Here is a 19947-nt window from a genome sequence, read left to right on the forward strand (position 1 = left end):
AAAAAACTCTGTTTCACAGAAGAAAAAAATACAGAGCCCCGGTGGGGCGAGCAGGCCCCCGTGTGGAGCGGGAGAGCCGGGGCTGGCGGACCTGGACGACGGGGTGGCTCCCGGGCCTCCGGGTTCCGCGCCAGCCGGGCACTGAGCCGCGAAAGCGCCCGCGTTAGTAACAGCACCAAATCATGAAGGAACTCTCCCTGCTTTAATTAAAAACGGGAATCTTGGGAAAACTGGAGCAGATTAGCACAGCGAAGGGTTGGTTCCCAGCGATTTATTTTGATGCATGCATGACACGGCGCACACATGTCGGTATTTCGGCTCAACTCCAGAAGCGACTGTGAGTCTCCATAGGAGTTCCGTATTCCTGTCCACACTGCACCCAGCAAGCCCTTAGCCCAAATACCACGTTGAATTATCAGTCGGCCCTAGCTTCATACAAATGAGAGGAAAATCATTTAACCCCTGGAGCTGTCAAGTAACCTCTTCAGGGTACACTTTTTATTTTACATGCGGCAATTAAAGGATCCCAAAGCCCAGCCGAGCGACTGAAGCCGTCTGGCAAAACCTCCAACCTGGGGGGTGGGGTGGGCTGGGAAGCGCGAAGCCAGTAAAACTCCCAGGGCGCCGCGGCCGGAGGTGTCAGCTGCCGGGAGCGGAGGCGATCTCTTGTTGGGCAAAAATCCTGATGTGACTTCGCCGGTCTTCGTTTGGTGGTTATATTTGATTGCGAAAGGGATAGTAATTTCTAATAAGATTGGACGGGGCCGAAAGGACAGAGCCGCTGGTGGAGGCAGGGATGAGGGAGAGGTGCTGAAAGCCGGGCCCCGGCGCGGCCTCTCGGACCCTGCGCAGTGCCGGGCTTTTGCCGGGGCGTCTCCGGCGAGGAGGAGACGGAGAGGAGAGGAGAGAGGAGAAGAGTGGCATGGGGGCGGGGGCGCCGGGGCAGGGGCGCGCGGCGTGGCTCAAGGGAGATTTCGTGGGCTCCCCAGCAGGAGCGCGCTCTAGGAGCAAGTTTGCGGCTTGGAGAGGCCTTTATACCTGGGTCGGAGCGGCCGGCGGCAGATTGTGGTGCTGGCGAGCAATTGGACTATTGTTGATATGCTAATGAGGCGATTAGGCTGTTGGTAAAGAGCAGGAAAAGGGAAAAGTTTCTACCATTAGAGGGAGATCTCCGAGCGCGCACGGGAGCTCTTTCCGTTCTCGCCTCCTCCTCCTCGCCCTCCTCCTCCTCCTCCTCCTCCTCTCCCTCCTCCTCCTCCTCCTCGCCCTCCTCCTCCTCCTCCTCCTCCTCCTCCGGCGCTCACCGCCCGCAGCCGGCACTTTGCGCTTACCCAGAGAGTAGCTCCACTTGGGTGCGAGGCGGAGAGGGGGCAAATCCATTCACGCCGATCCATGAAAATGCTTTGGAAACTGACGGATAATATCAAGTACGAGGACTGCGAGGTAAGCGCGGCGCTAGCTCAGTCGTCCTCGCGGCCGCAGGCTCGGAGCCGTACTTCCCGCTCCTCCTCCTCTCCTCGAAGCCAGCTGCGAGGTGCGGGTGGGACAAACTTTCCCCAGCGCAGCGCCCGCCTCTCCGATTCGCCCGAGGAGCGCAGGGGAGAAGCTGCAGAGGGAGGACGAGGACGTTCCCTTCTTTCATTTCCCTCCTTCGGAGCCCCTGTCCCACTTCCCCCCTTTTCCTCCTGACCGCTTTTGACTGTGCCTAAGAGTAGAGCGAAGAGAGACAAGCTGGGTTTTTGAAGCAATTGCTGGCAATTGGGCACGCGTCCGTGCACTCTGCGTGTCTCTCCAACGAGATTCTGAGGGCCCAAGTCACCAGGAAAAGAAAGGAAAGAGAAAACCCTTTCCCCTCTTTAACTTTGTCTCTGATCTTTAATATTCCTTCTTTTATGTATTCATTCTTTCCTTCCTTCCTTCCTGCCGTCCCCCCACCCGACTTTTCTAAAAAGGCCCTTTTCAATTTGGAGAAGGCCCCCCCCCCCCGCACATTTCGCTCTCAGCTGGGCTGCACCTCCCAGTGAGCGGGTTCAGTTTGGGGACACTCAACTCCCAAACTGCTGCGGGGCTCCTCCAGGTACACTATGTTATTCAGGAAGTTCTAGGCAGTTTCTCTCTCTGAGCTACTTGGTGGGCGCAGCCCTGGGGTGGGGATGGGAGGCGGCACCGCGCGGAGCCGGCTGGCCGCCGGCTCCCTACACATCCGCCGGGCACTCGGCTGCGTGACCGTGGGAATCCTGGCGGGGCGGCCACAGCCTCCGGTGCGGGGAGCCCGACCGGCCGGTAGAGCGCGCAGCACTGGAGCCCATTTTAAAAGCCACGATTCCCGGAGCTCGGCTTCTTGGGGCAGCCGGGGAAGCCCCAGGACTACCGGCCGGCCGGCGGGAGGCGCTGGGAAAGGGCCTGGCGGCCGCTGTCCCAACCCCCTTGCAACTCCCCGCTAAAAAGAGCCGATGAGTCACGGGAGGGGGAGGGGAGGGGGCCGCGACCGGAGAGATTACCTAAGTAAATAATAGGTGGCAGTCCCGGCTTTTGCTATTTTTTCTTCTCTCTTTTCTTTCTTTCTTTTTGGCATGTGGAGCTGGGAATGTCAAGCTGTCTGTGTGGGCGCAGCGGCGGGGTCTTCACTTGAAATCAGAACCTGGGCTATGTGAACGATGTGTCACCCGTCCCCTTCCTCCTCTCCTTTCTGTAGACTATTTTAAATCTTTCCCCTTTCCCGGGTCCTCCTTTTTCCCCTCCCCCCCTCCCCCGGGGCACGAGGTGACATCCCAAGGGGACGGGTGCTTATCTGGGGACTCGTGTCGTGCGCGGTGCGGGGCGCAGAGACTCCATGTCGGGCCAGTCGCTTTGTTTTCAGGGCTGGGGGGCCCTTTGCGAGCTGGTCGGGGTGACACTGAGCCCCTAAGCCTCCTAGGGTGGATTGTCGCATCCGGGCTGTGGCCCGGGGCTCGGGCAATCACCTTCTCAGAGGCCGAAACCCCCGGCAGGCGGGGTCCGAAGCTCCGCGCGGCGCGAGCTGCCCGTGGGACCCAGGTGGGAGGCGATGCACTTGCACCCCCGGAGAGGGACCCTGTGGGGCCGCGTGTGCATGTGCGTGTGAGTGAGACAAAAACAGATGAGAAGCGAGAGGAGGGAGAGGAGGATAAATAGAGCGAAGGCTGTTTCAACAACTTTGCGGTGGGCCAGCGCCTGAGCAGGGATTTCGGGTTTCCGAGCCGGCTTGGGGCCGTCTAATTATGTCGGGCTCTGCAGGGACACGCAGGAGGCGAGGTGCCGCTTGTTCCGACACCCCGGCGGGCAGACTGGCAGCGGCGGCTGGGGGAGAGCGAGCCGTGTCATCCGGGGGGGCGGGGGGCGTCGGGCGGGAGTGGCCCAGCCAGTCAGACGGGTTTGCGCCGGGAGCCGGGAGCCGGTGCCAGCGGCGCCCGGGCTGGGCCGCTTCGCGCCTCTGCGCGCCCCGGGCGGCGTCCCGGCTCCCCCTCCGCGAGCCCCGGCCCCGGAGAGCCGAGGGCAGGGCACCCGCCGCCGCGAAGTGTCCAGCCCCGGGAGTCCGCGGGAAGCCCGAGCGGCGGCCCGGGCGAGGGTCGGGCCCGGGCGGGGTGCAGGGCCATGGAGGAGCGGCGCGGGGGCGGGCGGCCGAATCCCGAGCCCCAGGCCCGGCTGCGGAGCGGAGAAGCCCGCGGCCGGAGGCGCCCGGGAAGCAGCTCGGGCGCCGAGAGCCAGACGAACGCCCGGACGCGGTCCCCGGCAGCTCCCGGCCGCGACGCGCGGCCCCCGCGGCATCCCGAGGTCTGCCCCAGCCTTTTAGGTCTGATTGTCCTCGCTCGCTTCCTCTCCCCTCCCCCTCCCCCGCGGCCTCCCCCTCCGTGCGCGCCGGCTCGGTCCCCTCCCCCTCCCCCCTCCCTTCCTCCTCTCGGGCTCTCCCTCCTTCCCGCCCTCCCCTCTCCCCACTCCGTGCTCCTCTCTCGCGCCCACACTTTCTTTCTCACACACGCACGCAGACACATTCTCCCTCTCTGCGCGCTCGCCCTCGGTCTCCCTCTCTCCCTCTTTCTCTTTCACTTTTGCTTGCCCTGCAACCTTTTAAAATGTTGCCCCTTCCCTGTGATTCGCCAGCCGCCGCGCCGCGGCCCCCCGCGCGCTCGCCCGCTCCCTCTCTCGCCCGCTTTTTGTCTCTCGCGCTCCCTCTCCCCTCCTCCGATTTGCTACACTGAGGCTCCCGTCAATGGACTGCATTGAGAGCCGGCTCCGGCGCGAGTTGCCTCTCCGCTTCACGCTCGATTTCCAGGCATTCTTCCCTTATTAAGTATTCGTGTAATATTAATAGTCATGAATATCTGCTATTAGCAGGCTCCAGGAACGCTGCCCAGCGCGGTTATTAGAAGCTCAAGCGAAGCCGCCGCTAAGAAAAGAGGGGGAGACACGGATTAAGGAACACGCGCGCGCGCGCGCACACACACACAGACACAGACACACACACTTCTTGCTTTTTGCCTTTTTGGGGTTTTTCATTTTTTAAGGAACTTTGAATCCTACCCGCTCACGGCAGGATAGAGACCGTGGGTTCGACCAGCTGAAGGCGCCGCTCGAATCGGTGGTTCAAGTTCGGATGGACCAGAGCGGGGCTCCAGCGCTCGGGGGAGCGGCGGCGCCGTGACCGGAGTCCCTGGTGGCGCGGGGTTCTCGGCGCCTTTTGTGTGGGGCGCGCTCGGGCAGCGGGGCAGCCGGGCTCTCCGGGCTTGCTTGTTGTTTTCCACCCTGACTCGTTACCCCAGACTCTTCGCAGATGTTAGTTCACAGTTTTTCAGCTATGGTGAGTCCCATCCCCACCCCCATCCCTGTTTCCTTAGGAATTTTACTCTGGAAAACCTGGGGCTGCGGAGCGGCCCGTCCTCCTAGCCCGGCTTTCCTTCAGGGCACCCCCTTTCCGTTTGCATTGCCCTCGCTCCTCGTATCTCTCCCTCTCTTCCATCCTTCAGCCGAATGCGGTACCCCCCATCCCCCGCTCGACCTCTCCCGGCGCGCAGCCCTACCTCGCCGCTACTTCCCAAGGCGTGTTTCTTGCCACGTTCGTCTTTATTTCCTCGCCTCTTCACGTGTTCCCGAGATGTTCTCAACATTTGATGCTTAATCCGGCTACAGGAAAAATGCTGCCCGGTGTGCCCCTTCTTCCCCTCGGGGTCCGGGGCTGAACCTCCGAGGGCTCGCATTGCCTGCAATCAACTCTGTTCGCTTGTTTTGCAAGCGAATTGCAATAGAGGAACCCAAGTCAGGCGTTTCTTCTGCCCTTTGGGGCTGGGGTGGAAGGGGCGGGGGCCTCCGCCCCGGGGTGCACCTCTCTCTTTTAAACCCAAGACAAGGCTGGATCTTTCCATTTGAAACCCAAGACAAGGCTGGATCTTTCCATTTGAAATCTTGGCTTGACATCCCTCTCTCCCCGTCTCTATCACAAATCCACCCTGTCCAGAAAAAGGCTCCTAACTGAGGAAGCCGTAAGACAGACCCCCATCCCGCAGTTAAGACCTTCTTTAAGCTGGTAACTTGAACGTGGGCTTTCCTTACAGCCCTCTACGAAATATGCTTCTATTTAAATAGTCATGAAATGGTAATAGCCTTTGAATGGGTATGACTGTTTTCCTCCACTTAAATGGAACAGGGTAAACAATAACGCAGTGGCAGGCAGGTTCAAATGCAGGGACAGAGAAAAGGCCGCTTCTGCTGTTTAATATTTAGTAGGAATTTTAATTTTGCGTAAGGGAGGCTTCACTCCACAGCTTAACGGGCTGTGTTCCGGGACGCCCTTTTTCGCCTTTTCCCCCCTTTGAAAGAAACGCCTAAGGGAGAGTCTCTTGTGCCCCCTCACTGGCACAGTCGAGGTCCCTGCGTTTGGGGCAGGGCCCTTTTCACTCCCGGAGTATTTGCTGAAAAGAACCGCCTAGGGCTCCTTTCTCGCGGGGCCTGCGGACGGGGACAGGCCGTTTCCCACGCAGCCCTGAGCCGTGCACTCAGTGTGGCAGCTGTAACTCGACGCCTGATTTCTTGTTCTCTGCCCTTGCCCTCGCTCTCTTCCAGGACCGTCACGACGGCACCAGCAACGGGACGGCACGGTTGCCCCAGCTGGGCACTGTAGGTCAATCTCCCTACACGAGCGCCCCGCCGCTGTCCCACACCCCCAATGCCGACTTCCAGCCCCCCTACTTCCCCCCGCCCTACCAGCCTATCTACCCCCAGTCGCAAGACCCTTACTCCCACGTCAACGACCCCTACAGCCTGAACCCACTGCACGCCCAGCCGCAGCCGCAGCACCCGGGCTGGCCCGGCCAGAGGCAGAGCCAGGAGTCTGGGCTCCTGCACGCGCACCGGGGGCTGCCCCACCAGCTGTCGGGCCTGGATCCCCGCAGGGACTACCGGCGGCACGAAGACCTCCTGCACGGCCCCCATGGGCTCGGCTCAGGACTCGGAGACCTCCCGATCCACTCCTTACCTCACGCCATCGAGGACGTTCCGGTAAGAGGCCCCGCGGGCGGCGGGAGAGGAGACGCAGACCCTGCTCACCCACCCCCGAGAAAACCCCCGGAACGTGCAGCCCGGGGGCCCGGGCTTTCCTCCCTGGCGTTTACTTTCTCGAAATCTCCTTTTGTTTTTTCGGGTGGACACTTTAAGGACCCACCGAGACAGCCGCCTTAAAAAAATGGAAAAGAATTGTACTTGAGGGTTCTGCCCCTAGAACAATGGCTCCTGGAGCTCCTTCAAACAATGCCTGCATATTACCATTGAGAAATTAGACGAATGTCACCGTTGAGAAATTAGACGAATGTCACCGTTGACGGTACCTTCCCCTCTCGACGACAGTAAACTGTTTGGACGGGGAGAGGATCTAATTCCACCGCTGTGTCTGTCGTGGGGATTTCTCCCTGTCCTGAAAAACATGTTAGAGTCAACCAAAAAGGCTCATTGAAACGCCCTGGCCATTTAAAAGAAAGTGTGAAAGATACACTAGGAAAATTATTTTTACCGGATTTTATGAGTGCTAGTGATATCTGAAAGTTATGTGTATACCCTACCCTGATTAAAGAATAGTAAGGAGCAAGTCCGAGCAGGAGGACATTAAATGCAGCCTTTTTCTCTTCCTAGGGGTGCTAAATGCTGACCTCATAAATCATTAACTGGGTTCCCAACGCCTCTCAGAACCCGCTACACCCCCATATTAAATGAATGTTTTGAGACTATCGGGCAATGCATTCTTTGAGTTCTAATTCAGTTATCAATAAATGCAGTTTGAAATGATTTCTAAATAAGCATGGTATTAGCGCATTTACTGTTTACAATGCAAACCAGGCTACTGATAATTTGAAAATACTTTCTGAAATTAAATTTAAACCAGCATCTCTTGCTTCAATTCTACATATTTATGGTTTCCTCACAACCTTCCTGAAATGGAATTAGAGCAAGCCAATAATTTTATTAAAGCTGTAAAGGCTCTGTTAATGCTGCTTTTCTTTGGAGAGGAAATGTATCTGGATGTGATTTTTGCTAAAATGCTATTTCAAATTACTGCATCAAATATTGCAGCAATATGTCCGTTGACAGTTTAATGATTACTGCATTAGATTGCAAAGAAAATGGTCAGATGAACTTACCTGCTTGCTTGGTGAATTTAAAACATTATTTAAGTTACATAGGAAAATAGAAAATTTATTATATCTCTCATTTGGCCTAGTTAATCACTGAAATTTGTTGGTTATGTTTAGCAGCGTAGCATGGAAAGCAGGAAAGTAGGCAGTTGATCCAATGTGGGGTTTAGTAAGCATTGTGTGTGTGTGTGTGTGTGTGTGTGTGTGTGTGTGTTTTCATACATGTTTTTAGAAACTGATACTAAACTGTGCATTTCTTGGAAAGTAAAATGAGAGGAGCAATAGCTGAGAAAAGGGCCATTAAAAAACCAATCTGGAAGTTGTGATCATTTTAGTTCCCCTTCCCAAAGGTTCTCTGAATCCTTATCCTAGTCTGCTCCTTGGAAATATTTGAATTGCAAAATAACGTTGTGAGCTTTTGGAACTACTGTGAATTAGAATTGCTCTACTTTGCAAAAATTCCAAAGTGGCTGGTGTGAATTCTTGACACCGGTATAGTCACTCTTCGTGGTGAGATTGGCCTATAGGAGAAATTAATCAAAAGATCAAATAAAAACAAGGAAACCCAGTTGCTGCTCTTCACCCTCCCTCCCCCACCTTTTAAGAAAAAAAATTCTTTCAAAGGAATTTGGGTCAGGAAAAGGGTTGTTTTCAATTTTCCCATTGCTGCAACAGTTAACCTTTAATAAGAACGACTGCCAGATATTTAAGAAAATCAAATCGATGGTGAAAATTATTTAATCATTAATATCTCAGTGGGGTTTTAAACTTAACAGTCTTCCCTGTATGGACAAGGTCTAGAAATAACACAAATAAAAGTATTATGCCACACTACATTCACTTTATGGGTTTAGGGTGCATGCATAAAGGGATCATATTTCCCCATATAGCTAAAACACAAGAACTGCAGCAGTAGTCATTTCTGAACATTTCTCAATTTAATTATACTTAAATCCAGAAGCACTTTAGGCAAGTTACAAATGAGAGCATTGAGTGTAATAAAACCTGTAATAAAGCAACTTAGTACCATCCACCCGGAATCATTGCGATCAGGCACAATTAACAGGAGCATAAATCCAAGACAGAATGGAAATGTTCGAATCAGTATTATTGTTGGACAAAGACTAGAGAAGGAAGTAATAGTTTTTTTAAATGGTAATGCCTGTGTTTGGTAACGATTGTGAAATCTTCTATCTCAGCAGCCCTGGTGCTAATTTGTAAACACAGGCAGACATTATATTGCCTGTCAGTTTCTGCATTAGAAAACACGATTTCATTTTACTTTCTAATCACGTTTTGACTCTAGCACACACGTATAACCATCCATCTGTAGGAAAAAAAAAAAAAAAAAAGGAAGAAAGAAACCCACACTAACAAATCCAAATCTGCTACCGGACACAGGAAAACCTCAAAGGATTTTTGTTTGTTTTTCTTTTTATCATTTTCATATCCCTATCTGATATCCAATTTAGACAGTAGTCCTTTTAAAATTATTTTCATTTATCCATAAGTGAAGGTGTGTATACACGTTTGCTCTTTATCACATCACCTAAAACGTTTCCAGTACTCCCGTTACTCCTGTCATTTCTATTGTGTTTCTCTGGCTTTTGCTGCCTGAACACTGGAATTGCTGAAGTCTGAAGCCGCTGAGGCGCCAAACTAAAGCTAGGTGTATTTTTAAAGGTTGAACTGACTGTGAGAAAGATCAAAACTCGGTTTAATTTCCAAAGAAAGTTTTATTCCCCACCCCCAGCTCCTTCAAATGTGGATTATTTGCTGGGGAACGAGAAATTGGCCGTGGGTGTACAGTGAAACCTCTTGAGCTGCAAAACCCCCAATTCCAATAAGCCAAGATGAGATGTTTATATATAAATGTCACTAGATGGGAGGGGGGAATTTTGAGTCTACACCTTCCCCTCCCCCTATCTTGCACGAAATATTCATTTCCTTTTGTTTTGATTATACACTTACATCCATGTGTATCCTTTTGTTGCAGCATGTAGAAGACCCGGGTATTAACATCCCAGATCAAACTGTAATTAAGAAAGGTAAGCCATTTCCTTCTGCATTCCAAGCATGTCCTTACAGGCACAGTGCTATTTAAAAGAACTTGCAGAGCTGTGTTTATTTTTTTCCAAGTAGGATTTCCTAAAGGCTCAGAATTAGCGAATAGATAGGCATAGAATAGCAATGCTTAAATGATCGGCTTTCAGTATGTTAGTAATGGCAACAGGCTAGCTTTGTTCTGATTCATGACTTGAACATTTAATTTAGTTTAATGATATCTGGACAAACACATGAAATGTGTAATAGTTGAACAGATTTGGAAGTGGCATTTCAATTTTGGAACGGTTTTAACAGTTCAGTTAATCCATTGCGTGAGTGGCCATGAGTGTTAAGAAGTGTATAATGCTAAAAACAGTGCAAGTAATTTAATATTAATATAGGAGCAGATGATAAAAAGACATAGCACTCCTTAGCAGAGGGGGGAAAAAATCTTTCATGTTCTTAATTTCTCATTAGCTGTTTAAGGGTTTTTTAAACTTTGTGAATTAGGTTAACAAAATTTTGGCTTTTGGTTAAAATTAGCTTTTTGAAGATGTCAGGTTTATTAGCATAATTGTTTGCAGCAGAAATTGTTTTAAAAAAGTGTCAAGTGATTCGGATGGATTTGTAATTTGTGTTGTTTAGTGAGTAGAAATAAAGTTTACTGGATTAAATGCTATTCACAGCAGCTTTTTTTTTTTTTTGTTATGGTGGCAATGTTACATTTCAGGATTCTAGGCACCACCAGAGGACGATGCTATATAAAACTGTTCCCATTTCTAACCCCAATCAGTATATTGTTAGCGAGTTTAAAGTTTCATTTTTGCATCTGTGAAGTCTTTGTCATGTCAAATTAGATGTGCAAGGGATAAATCTTAAGAGATGCTCTTTCCAAGTCGACATGATAATTGGCTCTTTTATTAGTAATCTCTCAAGAGTTCGTTTAACTCCTATTGTCTCTATTAGCCTCCCCAGAGCTATTAATGTCACAAGTGATCTATCCAAAACCTAGAGCCCCCCCCCCACCTCCCTATACGTCTAAAATATCCCCATTCAAGAGGGAGGAGTACTGTATACATGTATTATGATGCATACATGTATTATTATGTATGTCTCCATGTGGAATTTTAAGATGCAAATGCATACTGTATTTAAATGGTTATGAATGCATCTGAATTATATTGGTGTTAGAAATGTAACATGTTAGTACACTTTCTGCTGGCCTTGAATTTTTTTCTAAGTATGGTGGATCCAACGATGAAGAGCTTATAATTTTAACTAACAAGAATATATCCTCCCCTTCCCCCCTTCCCAAAGAAGACGCTTAAGCATAGGACTATTAACTCTTTGCTCATCAAAAGAACACATTGCTAGCTTTCCATGGTAGGCCTGTTTATCCTTCTTTCTCCCAGTTCAAAACGGGGCTTGGAATGGATTTCCAAAACTCGAGTCTTTTTCACAGATAAACATAGGAAAGGGCCTATTTATCAGAAGGATGGGGTGTGACAACAGAATCCACCACCTCCCGGCTTGGTGCCTTGAATGAAATGCTCATTTACAGGCCGCTTTAGCCATCTAAACTCTCGGCTGATTTTAATTATAGGTCTGTGAAGCAGTTTCTCCCCAACGCTAAACCCCTCGCCCCACGAAAACTCCCGAGCCTACATAGCTTGCTCTCGGTTTACAAACGTCACCCCTTCGCTGCACCCCGTCTGGGGGCCACTTCCCTCGGATGCTGAGAGCCGAGAGGGTCACGAGTTCACCACCATCTCTAGACAGCACCCCCGCGGTTAAATGGCAAGGGTCCAGGCAGAAGCACAGGCCTGGCTGGCGGGGCTGGGCCGCCCCCCGGCCGCCGGTGAGACGCGCCGAGGGGCACAGGCTCCATCCCCAGGACCGGGATGGAGCAGGGACTAGGGCAGGAGATGGGGAAGGAGCCACGGAATTTTCAGGGCTGGAAGAAAAGCGGGGGTTGCGGCGCAAGCCTGGGAGCCGGCCCGGGCCGGGACGAGGGCCGGGGTCGGGCAGGGCTCGGGAGGGATCCTCGGCGCCCACACGCGGCCTCCCCGTCTGTCTCCGCAGGCCCCGTGTCCCTGTCCAAGTCCAACAGCAACGCCGTCTCCGCCATCCCCATCAACAAGGACAACCTCTTCGGCGGCGTCGTGAACCCCAACGAAGTCTTTTGTTCAGTTCCGGGTCGTCTCTCGCTCCTCAGCTCCACCTCGAAGTACAAGGTCACGGTGGCGGAAGTACAGCGGCGCCTCTCACCGCCGGAGTGTCTCAACGCTTCGCTGCTGGGCGGAGTGCTGCGGAGGTGAGGCCGGAGGAAGGCCCTGCCCGCCAAGCATTGCGCCTGCGCCGGGCCGGCGACGCGGACGGGCCTCGCGCCAGGACCCTCCCTTCGCGGGAAAAGAAAGGGGCGGGGAAAAGAGCGTAGAACCCGGTGGGTGGGAACTGGGGGCGGGGTGAGGCGGCGGGCGCCTGCGCACTCCGATGCGTTCCCGCGCGCTCCGTCGTTCCGGGGGCGCGCCCGGGTCGGCCGGCGCAGCGCGCTCAGTGGGACCTCTGCCTCCTCCCACCCCCTCCCCGCGCGCACGCGCAGTTCGCTCCGCCGCGGGCTCAGTCCCGGCCGCTGCAGCCGTGGGGCGCCGCGCACCCGCCTTTTCCCTCCTCGCGCACACCTTGCAAGCCTAGGAGAACTTCCTCTCAGGCGCCTCACTTTGCCTTACCTCCATGTAGGGTCTCCGATTGCAGCCCGCCGTCCCTTGAATAGGGTTTAAGTAGAAGACAATGGTTTTCTCTAGAGGCTCCGCGCCACGCCCCCGGGTCACCAGACGCACACCCTCCCGCCCGAGGTTCTCGCACTAATGGTTCCGATGTACCGCGTCCCTATGTGTACCAGGCAACGTGCGAGGCACGTTTGCGTGCATTATGTGTGGTCGCTACCGACGATTGCATGTTGCATATGTGGCCAGGGATTCTCGTCTCACCCGCGCGAGGTCGGAATGATTCATTTCGTAGATGAGATTTTATAAGGGTCGGCGAGGTGAAGCACCTTGCCTCAGGGCAGGTTTGTCCCTCCTCTGGGCTTTTTTGCTCCTAGGGTTCCACCCAGCGTTGTGTGTGGTGGGTCTTGAGTTGAACTTTCCCAGATAATATTTTCTACTTTTTCTCCTTTTTAATTTTTAATGAGAAAGTGGACCAAAACTTCATTCTTTTGACATTTATTCATATATCTGTTTATAGACCCAGAGTTCTGCTGTGATGGGTATATGCCATACAAAGGCTACAGAGTTTAACATCAGCTATTCCGCTCTTTCCTTCCTCCTTCACGGTCATTTGCTGTCCCTTTGTAATCTTTCATTGACACAGATCTGAATCCGCCCTCTGCCTTTTTCTCCCCCTTCCCCCATCCCCAATATTGGAGACTGTTTACCTAGGGGAGTATAATCTAATCCACACAATTAAAGAGCACTTGAGTAGGGAATAAAATCTGAAATTAATTAATTTGCTGTTTTATTTAAACAATTTATCTTAACCACTTTCTGATTATGGGAGTCTATTTAGACATCTATTTAGAACCACCTCCATCCTCTCTGAAATCAGGGAAATTTTTAAAGGCTGATACCAACTTTTGACTTTTCCAGTTAGGCTGGTGACATGGCATGTAAACAGTTGGTGAAATGAACTTCCCACTGGGGCTAAAGCCAGAGAAAGAAACGTAAGAGTGATGATAACTTTGGTTACTCTGAATAACCTAACAGCAGATCTTGCAAAGACAATTTAAAGACCCCATTGGGATTTGTGCGATTGTAACAACAGGGAAAATATACAGTCATCAGTTGAACTCAAAAGTACTTCACACCCTAGAGAAGAGAGCTGTGTTTATTTGTTTGTAGTTCTTCTTTAGAGAGTTGGGAGATCAGAACCTTCCAACCTGCCACAATAGTTTCAGTAATAACTGAATACAGGGGGTGCTTTAGAGTTTAACAAGCATTTATCGCCTATGTTCTTTCTGTACCATTCCTTCCTAGGTTTCCCTTCCTTACATATCTCGGGGCCAGGATCCTAAATTTTTAAAAGTACATTTTAGGAAGTTGTCAAAATGACTACAGTGTGATGCAGAGCAACCAAATGTTTTCTAAATCCCTTTCTCACATGTATTTGTGAAACAGGGCGAAGTCTAAAAATGGAGGAAGATCTTTAAGAGAAAAACTGGACAAAATAGGATTAAATCTGCCAGCAGGGAGGCGTAAAGCTGCCAATGTCACCCTGCTCACATCACTAGTGGAGGGTAAGTGAGTTCCCTTGCTAAAGAGAAGGGAAGTTTCTTCTGAGAAAATGGCTAATATTCAGTGGCCAGATGTTTGGTTGTATTTTGTCAGTTGGGCAGTTTCATTTTTCCAGAAAACATTGCCAGAAGTGAACGGAATTCTTTCGTGTCAAAAAACTACTTGCATTTATTCCTGTCCTCCTTTCCTCTTCCCCTCTGCCACAAAATTACACCTCCCTAGCCCCATTCTGACCTAAACAATGTGAAAACTTAAGAACTGCATATTCTTCAAGTTCCAGTCTCCTTTATAGAGCTCAGCAGTAAATCACTTAAGCTATTCTGACATCTGCGTTTGAGAAATGCGTGACCATTACTTCCTGAATTAATTTGGGAATCTTTGACCTGCATCCTGATTTAAGACCATCCTGAAAGCTCAGGGTTATATGCTCTTTTAGGTTTTTGTTTTCCAAACATATGCTCCCTTATCTCTCATTTAATTGTGCTTCTCTACTGGAGAGGAAGAAAAGTGAGCAGTTTTAGACTTTGAGTTATTTGGATAGGAAAAGAAAAAAGAAATATAAGCATTGCAGAAAGTGTCTCATGTCAGCTTTTTACACACACACACACACACACACTCGCTTCTAAACCCCTCAAAACAAAAGCTCACCCTGTCCTCACTCGCTGTTCTAGATACATCAGAATCCAGTCACAACAGTCACATCCCTACTTCCTCTAGATCCCTCTTAAGTTTGTCCGATACTAAATTGGCTTAAGTTTGGGTGTGTTGGAATGAATGTATAGTTCTTTTGCATTTTCCTTTGTGTTCCGTTGGAAATGTCTTATGCCAACAGGAAAAAAAGAGGCACTTAAGTTATGGCGCAGATTTCAAAACTACCATTTATATTTAAAGAAGGCACTTAATCTTATTTATATCTTGTATTTGAGGAGACATAGTATAATCGAATTCAAGTTCTAGCTTTGTAAATAATTTTAAAAATATTTAAAAACATAAAATAGAGGAGAAACCCTATGAACCATTTGTTAATGGTGTCAAAAATGATACTAATGTGACTGTTAAGTCATAAGCAATTGTTCAGTGCCAGAAACTCAGCTACAGTAGTATTATATTAAAAATAATACCAGTACATTGGGAACCCACCGTTCCGACCCCGAAACAATTACACGCAGAGAAAATGGTAGTAGCGGCTTTGGGGGTAGTGTGAGAGTGTGCGTGGTTTTGGGGTTGAGTCCTGTAGCAGGGAAGCAGTTTCTGGAGAACTGTTATTGTTTGTGATCTGCTCCATTTTATGGAAACAAGCTCAGCGGAGAGGGCTTTGATGCTCTAATTGGCGCATGCGTTCTTCCGGAGCTGGAGCTAATGGCAGGAAGCCCTGCAGTAAAAACCAACTGGTTCAGGAAATTAAAACCAAAGATTGGAAAATCAACAACACAGGCAGACTCAGTGGAGTGACCCTCAAATCCTCTTGGTTAATCGGTTTGGATGAACAGATAATTATATGCGATAAAGTTAAAATGTAAACCCTTAGTCGTTCCCTTGCAGAAAAGCTCAAGGAGTAATTATGAATATCATTTATGAATGTGTTGATAGGTGTGAGGTTGGAATACAAGAAACATTTTAAAAGAGACGGTGGGGGAATGTCATCGGGGTGGGGGATGAGGCTGGAGGGGAGTTGATGGGATTTTACATTTTCCAATCGTCTCGGCCTTCTAGGCTAAGTGGCCATTTTCCCTGGGAAGTGCAGCCGCCAGATCCTACAGAGAAGGAAAGAAAATGCCTGAAATGGGAAAACAAGTAGTTTGTGTTTCCTACAACATCTGGGTTAAGAAAATAAGGGAGTTGGGAGGCAGTTTTGATCCCAACTTTTTTCATTCTCTTGCCCTCGCCTCCCTCCTCTCACCTCTTGCCAGGAGAGGCCGTCCACCTCGCCAGGGACTTTGGGTATGTGTGCGAAACTGAATTTCCTGCCAAAGCAGTAGCTGAATTTCTCAACCGACAACATTCCGATCCCAATGAGCAAGTGACAAGAAAAAACATGCTCCTGGCTACAAAGTAAGACATTACCTCTTCGGGGTCTCTGTGTCTCACTGTCAAGAGAAACAAAAATCAAAATCGTTTTTGCTCTCACTTTTGGCCTCTTTTCCTTTTGTGTTAATCAGCTCTGTTGTAAATATTGAAGTTACAACACAATCTAATAAACCATAATTGATTTTAAAGGGGCAATACAAGGAAGATTGTGAGTGCGTATTTCCCTCTTTCCCCTCTCTTTCACCCCACCTTCTCATTTAAAAAAAAAAAAATTAATGTGTATGGGGGTGGGGTATAGTAGGGATTTGATGGAAGCTGAGTGTGGATTTGCGACTCTTTCTGGTCCGAAAGACCAGAATCAGGTTCTTTTTTTTTTTTAACTTTTTATTTTATATTGGAGTATAGTTGGTTAACAATGTTGTGATAGTTTCAGGTGTACAGCAAAGTGATTCAGCTATACACATACATGTATCTATTCTTTTTCAAATTCTCAGAACCAAGTTCTTAAAGGAGTGACAGGCTTGCCTGTATCAGTTTTTGTCTCTTATCAATATGTTCTCCAAGGGCAAGGATTAAGCAGTGGCCTGCAAAATGTTCAAGCCAGAAGCTGTCCTAGTTTCAACCCTAATTCCTTCTCCCATTTCTTGCCTTCCTTTCTCATCCTCCTCAAAAGTGCTGTGTACACACACACACACACACACACACACACACACATATACACACACCCCCCACAAGTTCTAGCCTACAGGCGAGATGTCAAATAGGTTTCCAAATGGCCCAAGTTATATTCCCATCGGTGCCTGGGCTGAATAGGCTTCTGCAGGTGGTGTGTGAAAAGAAAATGACTGTTTTGATATGTTTTCTGGAAATTAAAAGGCTTGTTTGGAAGCCCTTAATTATCAAAGTCGATGTCACAGGAGGGCATGGAACCAGAGGGCAGAGGCAGCGGCCTCAGGCAGGGCAGTTTCTGGCCTGGGGACACCAGCTGGCCTTGGAGGAGGTAGTCTGTCAGTGCTCCCCATTCTCCATCCTGCCTTCACAGCCCCCCACCCAAAGGCTGCTGCTGCCTCAGGAAGGCCCAGCTAGTCCTTGCTTCCCAGATTCAGAGACTGAGCTTCCCCTGTGCAGGCCACATCGCCCGTATTCCAACTTTTCTCTTAGCTTCCTAAACACACCCATATTCACAATTTCCCTAGACAATTTTTTTTTGGTGTGTGGGAAAAGAGGTGGAATGGGTGATTGAAATGTCTATTTCTTCTTCCGCAAACCACTCTGAATTATCCCCAAGTAACATTTTTTTTTTTTGGTGACTTTTATTTTTAAAGGCAAAATAATCCCAAGAAAAGTTTTGCCTTTCTTGTCCACATCCACCCTGATCTGAAGGTGAATGAGTGGAGAGTTCATCCCCCCAAACTGCTGCCGAAGTCTCTAGAAGATTAGGGAAGAGGGGGCTCTATAGTATTTTGAGCAGAACAGCTGATGGGTGCATGCTATTGGCTGTGGAAGAGATGCTTGCGTTTCTGACTCCTTGCCCCTCTGACTCACCTTTGTTTCTCTCCTAACGTGTGACATGCTTTCTTGCGTCTAGGATGCTTTTGGTGTGAGCGAGAGAGGAGGGGGTTAGAAGTTTGGTGCAGCTGAGAGGTGAGAGAGACACACACACACACAGAAAGACAAGAGAGAGGCATTTGTGGACGTGTTTAAGGAGCAGGAGATGTTCAGGTGGACTCAGAGGTGGCTGGGTCTCCCCACATGCGCCCCTCCCCGCCCAGTCTGTCTCTGGGGCTTTGGGTCAGGTCAGGTGTCGGCGTGATCCAGGCAGAGGTAACGGCAGGGAGCGAGGTTTTCTCTTTGCTGCCGATGCTGCTAGCTGCCGAGCCTCATGTCTCTCTCTCTCTCTCTCTCCGCTCCACTTGTGCTGCAGACAGATATGCAAGGAGTTCACCGACCTGCTGGCTCAGGACCGATCTCCCCTGGGGAACTCGAGGCCCAACCCCATCCTGGAGCCCGGCATCCAGAGCTGCTTGACTCACTTCAACCTCATCTCCCACGGCTTCGGCAGCCCGGCGGTGTGCGCCGCGGTCACGGCCCTGCAGAACTATCTCACCGAGGCCCTCAAGGCCATGGACAAAATGTACCTCAGCAACAACCCGAACAGCCACACGGACAGCAGCGCCAAAAGCAGTGACAAAGAGGAGAAACACAGAAAGTGAGGCGCTCCTCCTGCCCCGCCCCCTGCCCGCGCCGCCTCCCCGGCCCCAGCGCGCCCACCCACTCCATCTCCATCTCCATCATCTCCATCTGCATCATCTCCATCATCTCCATCTGCATCATCTCCATCTCCATCTCCATCTCCATCGCCCCCCACCGATCACCACCGGCAGGTGACAGCTCCGGGATCAGCAACCCCCCACTGCTGCTACTGCTGCTGCTGCTGCCGCCGCTGCCGCCACCGCCTTCGGTCCGGAGTCTCGGGGTCCCGGGGACGGCGCTCCACTGTGAGCGGGGCGACCCCGCAGTCTCAGGCCCCGGCCCCGACTTCCTCCATCAGCACCAACTCCCCTTTGCCCTCGTGTGGAGCCTAAGAGAACAGAACAGGCCGTGAAGCCAGCAAAGAAAAGTTCTGTCGGAGTTTGTGAACCTTTTTTTTTTTTTAAACTAACAAATCAACAATGACAACAAAAAAAAATTTAAAACTTTTTTTTTTTTAGAAAAAAGAACGTAAAAATTAAAAAAAAATTATATGAGCTTCATGGGACGGAATCACCACCTTCTCTTACATACTTCAGATTGTAGCCATACTAAAAAAAAAGAAAAAGAAAAAAAAAGGCAAAAAAGGCTAATGACATTTTTATCAGTATTGTGAATAAACTTGAACACAGATACTCGAAGTTCCATGTCTTGTCTTCAGTTCTAGAAGTTTTCCCTCTTCAAGGTAAAGAGACCAACTTGAACTCTCTCTGGCAACACGATTCACAGTTCTATAAGGGAATCAGTGTTCACGTCTCTGTATATATTTATTTATGTGTAATTTAATGGGAATTGTAAATATGGTGAGTCTGTTTTAAGCCTTTTTTTTTTTTTTAATTTATCTGGTGATCTCGTTTACCTCTTGTTTAGTGGGTTTTGAATCTTCCCTATTAGTTCTTCATGTGGTTCATGGTACTTATTTAGGAATCCAAGGTTTGGGGGATTTTTTTTCCTCTGGTATTCATGAATTTAGCCCTGTTGTAGCATGTTAAAAATGACAATGAAACAGCTGAACAAATAAAAAAAGTAAAATAAAATTTTACAAATAATTAGTATTACATTTAGCTTTTCATTGAACTGAAAGAAAAAAGTGCTATTGGACCCTGGAAAGATTTTTAACTTGAGTGGTTTGATAACCGTTCTACGTATTGTGGGGAGAAAAAAAAAAGTTTATTTTATTCCACTGTCCTCCCTTAAAAGCATCATTTGAGCAATAAATGAGTATTGTCTTTAAACCAAGGGTTAGGGATTTCCCCCCCTCCTCTTTTTGTTCAAAGAACTTCAAACATTTGGGACCACCTGGTATTCTGTATTTTCACTGGCCATTTTGGAAGCAGTTCTAGCTGTATTGTACTGAGTTGTGCTGGCAGTAGTTTCCATGCCTGTCAATGTATCATGGTCCTTTGTTGCCCAGATAAATAAATATTTGATACGCTTTATGTCGATTTTTTTTATTCAGTGGCTGTCTTTACCCAGGCGTATTTTTGTTCTTGGCAGTATTTTTTATTCAGTATGGTTACAGTAATTGAGTTTAACTCTCCCTTGGCAATTGCTCCTTGCAATAAGCAGCTGAACCCATTGTTTCCCTCAAGTATAATAAAAACTTACTTTCAACTTGGAGTTCAGAGCAGGGTATCATTTAGATATTCCACTGAGTCTGTATTCAGACAAATGACACAATAAAACCCAATGTA

The 19947-nt window shown here is 49.4% G+C and overlaps 1 protein-coding gene across 3 annotated transcripts; it reads left to right on the plus strand.

Moving 5' to 3' along the window:
* Window positions 1–853: 853 nt before the first annotated feature.
* On the plus strand, window positions 854–19698 carry TFAP2A (transcription factor AP-2 alpha). 3 transcript variants are annotated; one of them, XM_068557211.1, is made up of 7 exons: window positions 854–1443; window positions 6076–6510; window positions 9634–9685; window positions 11766–11997; window positions 13859–13977; window positions 15886–16027; window positions 17928–19698. In XM_068557211.1, the coding sequence occupies exons 1-7, from the start codon at window positions 1393–1395 to the stop codon at window positions 18214–18216; spliced, it is 1320 nt and encodes a 439-aa protein (XP_068413312.1). In that variant the 5' UTR covers window positions 854–1392; the 3' UTR covers window positions 18217–19698. The 3 variants fall into 3 exon arrangements, with proteins under 3 accessions (XP_068413312.1, XP_068413310.1, XP_068413313.1); XM_068557209.1 differs by lacking the exon at window positions 854–1443 and adding an exon at window positions 3518–3792; XM_068557212.1 differs by lacking the exon at window positions 854–1443 and adding an exon at window positions 4704–4816.
* Window positions 19699–19947: the final 249 nt, after the last annotated feature.

The sequence above is a fragment of the Eschrichtius robustus genome, chromosome 12 (genome assembly GCF_028021215.1).
Source record: "Eschrichtius robustus isolate mEscRob2 chromosome 12, mEscRob2.pri, whole genome shotgun sequence".
Classification (NCBI taxonomy): Eukaryota; Metazoa; Chordata; class Mammalia; order Artiodactyla; family Eschrichtiidae; genus Eschrichtius; species Eschrichtius robustus.

Excerpts from the sequence above, each read along its gene's own strand:
- TFAP2A (XM_068557209.1), top strand. The coding sequence starts at position 3,613 with ATGGAGGAGCGGCGCGGGGGCGGGCGGCCGAATCCCGAGCCCCAGGCC. Across the intron at positions 6,511-9,633 it reads ACGCCATCGAGGACGTTCCG|CATGTAGAAGACCCGGGTAT; the intron begins GTAAGAGGCCCC and ends CTTTTGTTGCAG. Across the intron at positions 9,686-11,765 it reads TCAAACTGTAATTAAGAAAG|GCCCCGTGTCCCTGTCCAAG; the intron begins GTAAGCCATTTC and ends CTGTCTCCGCAG.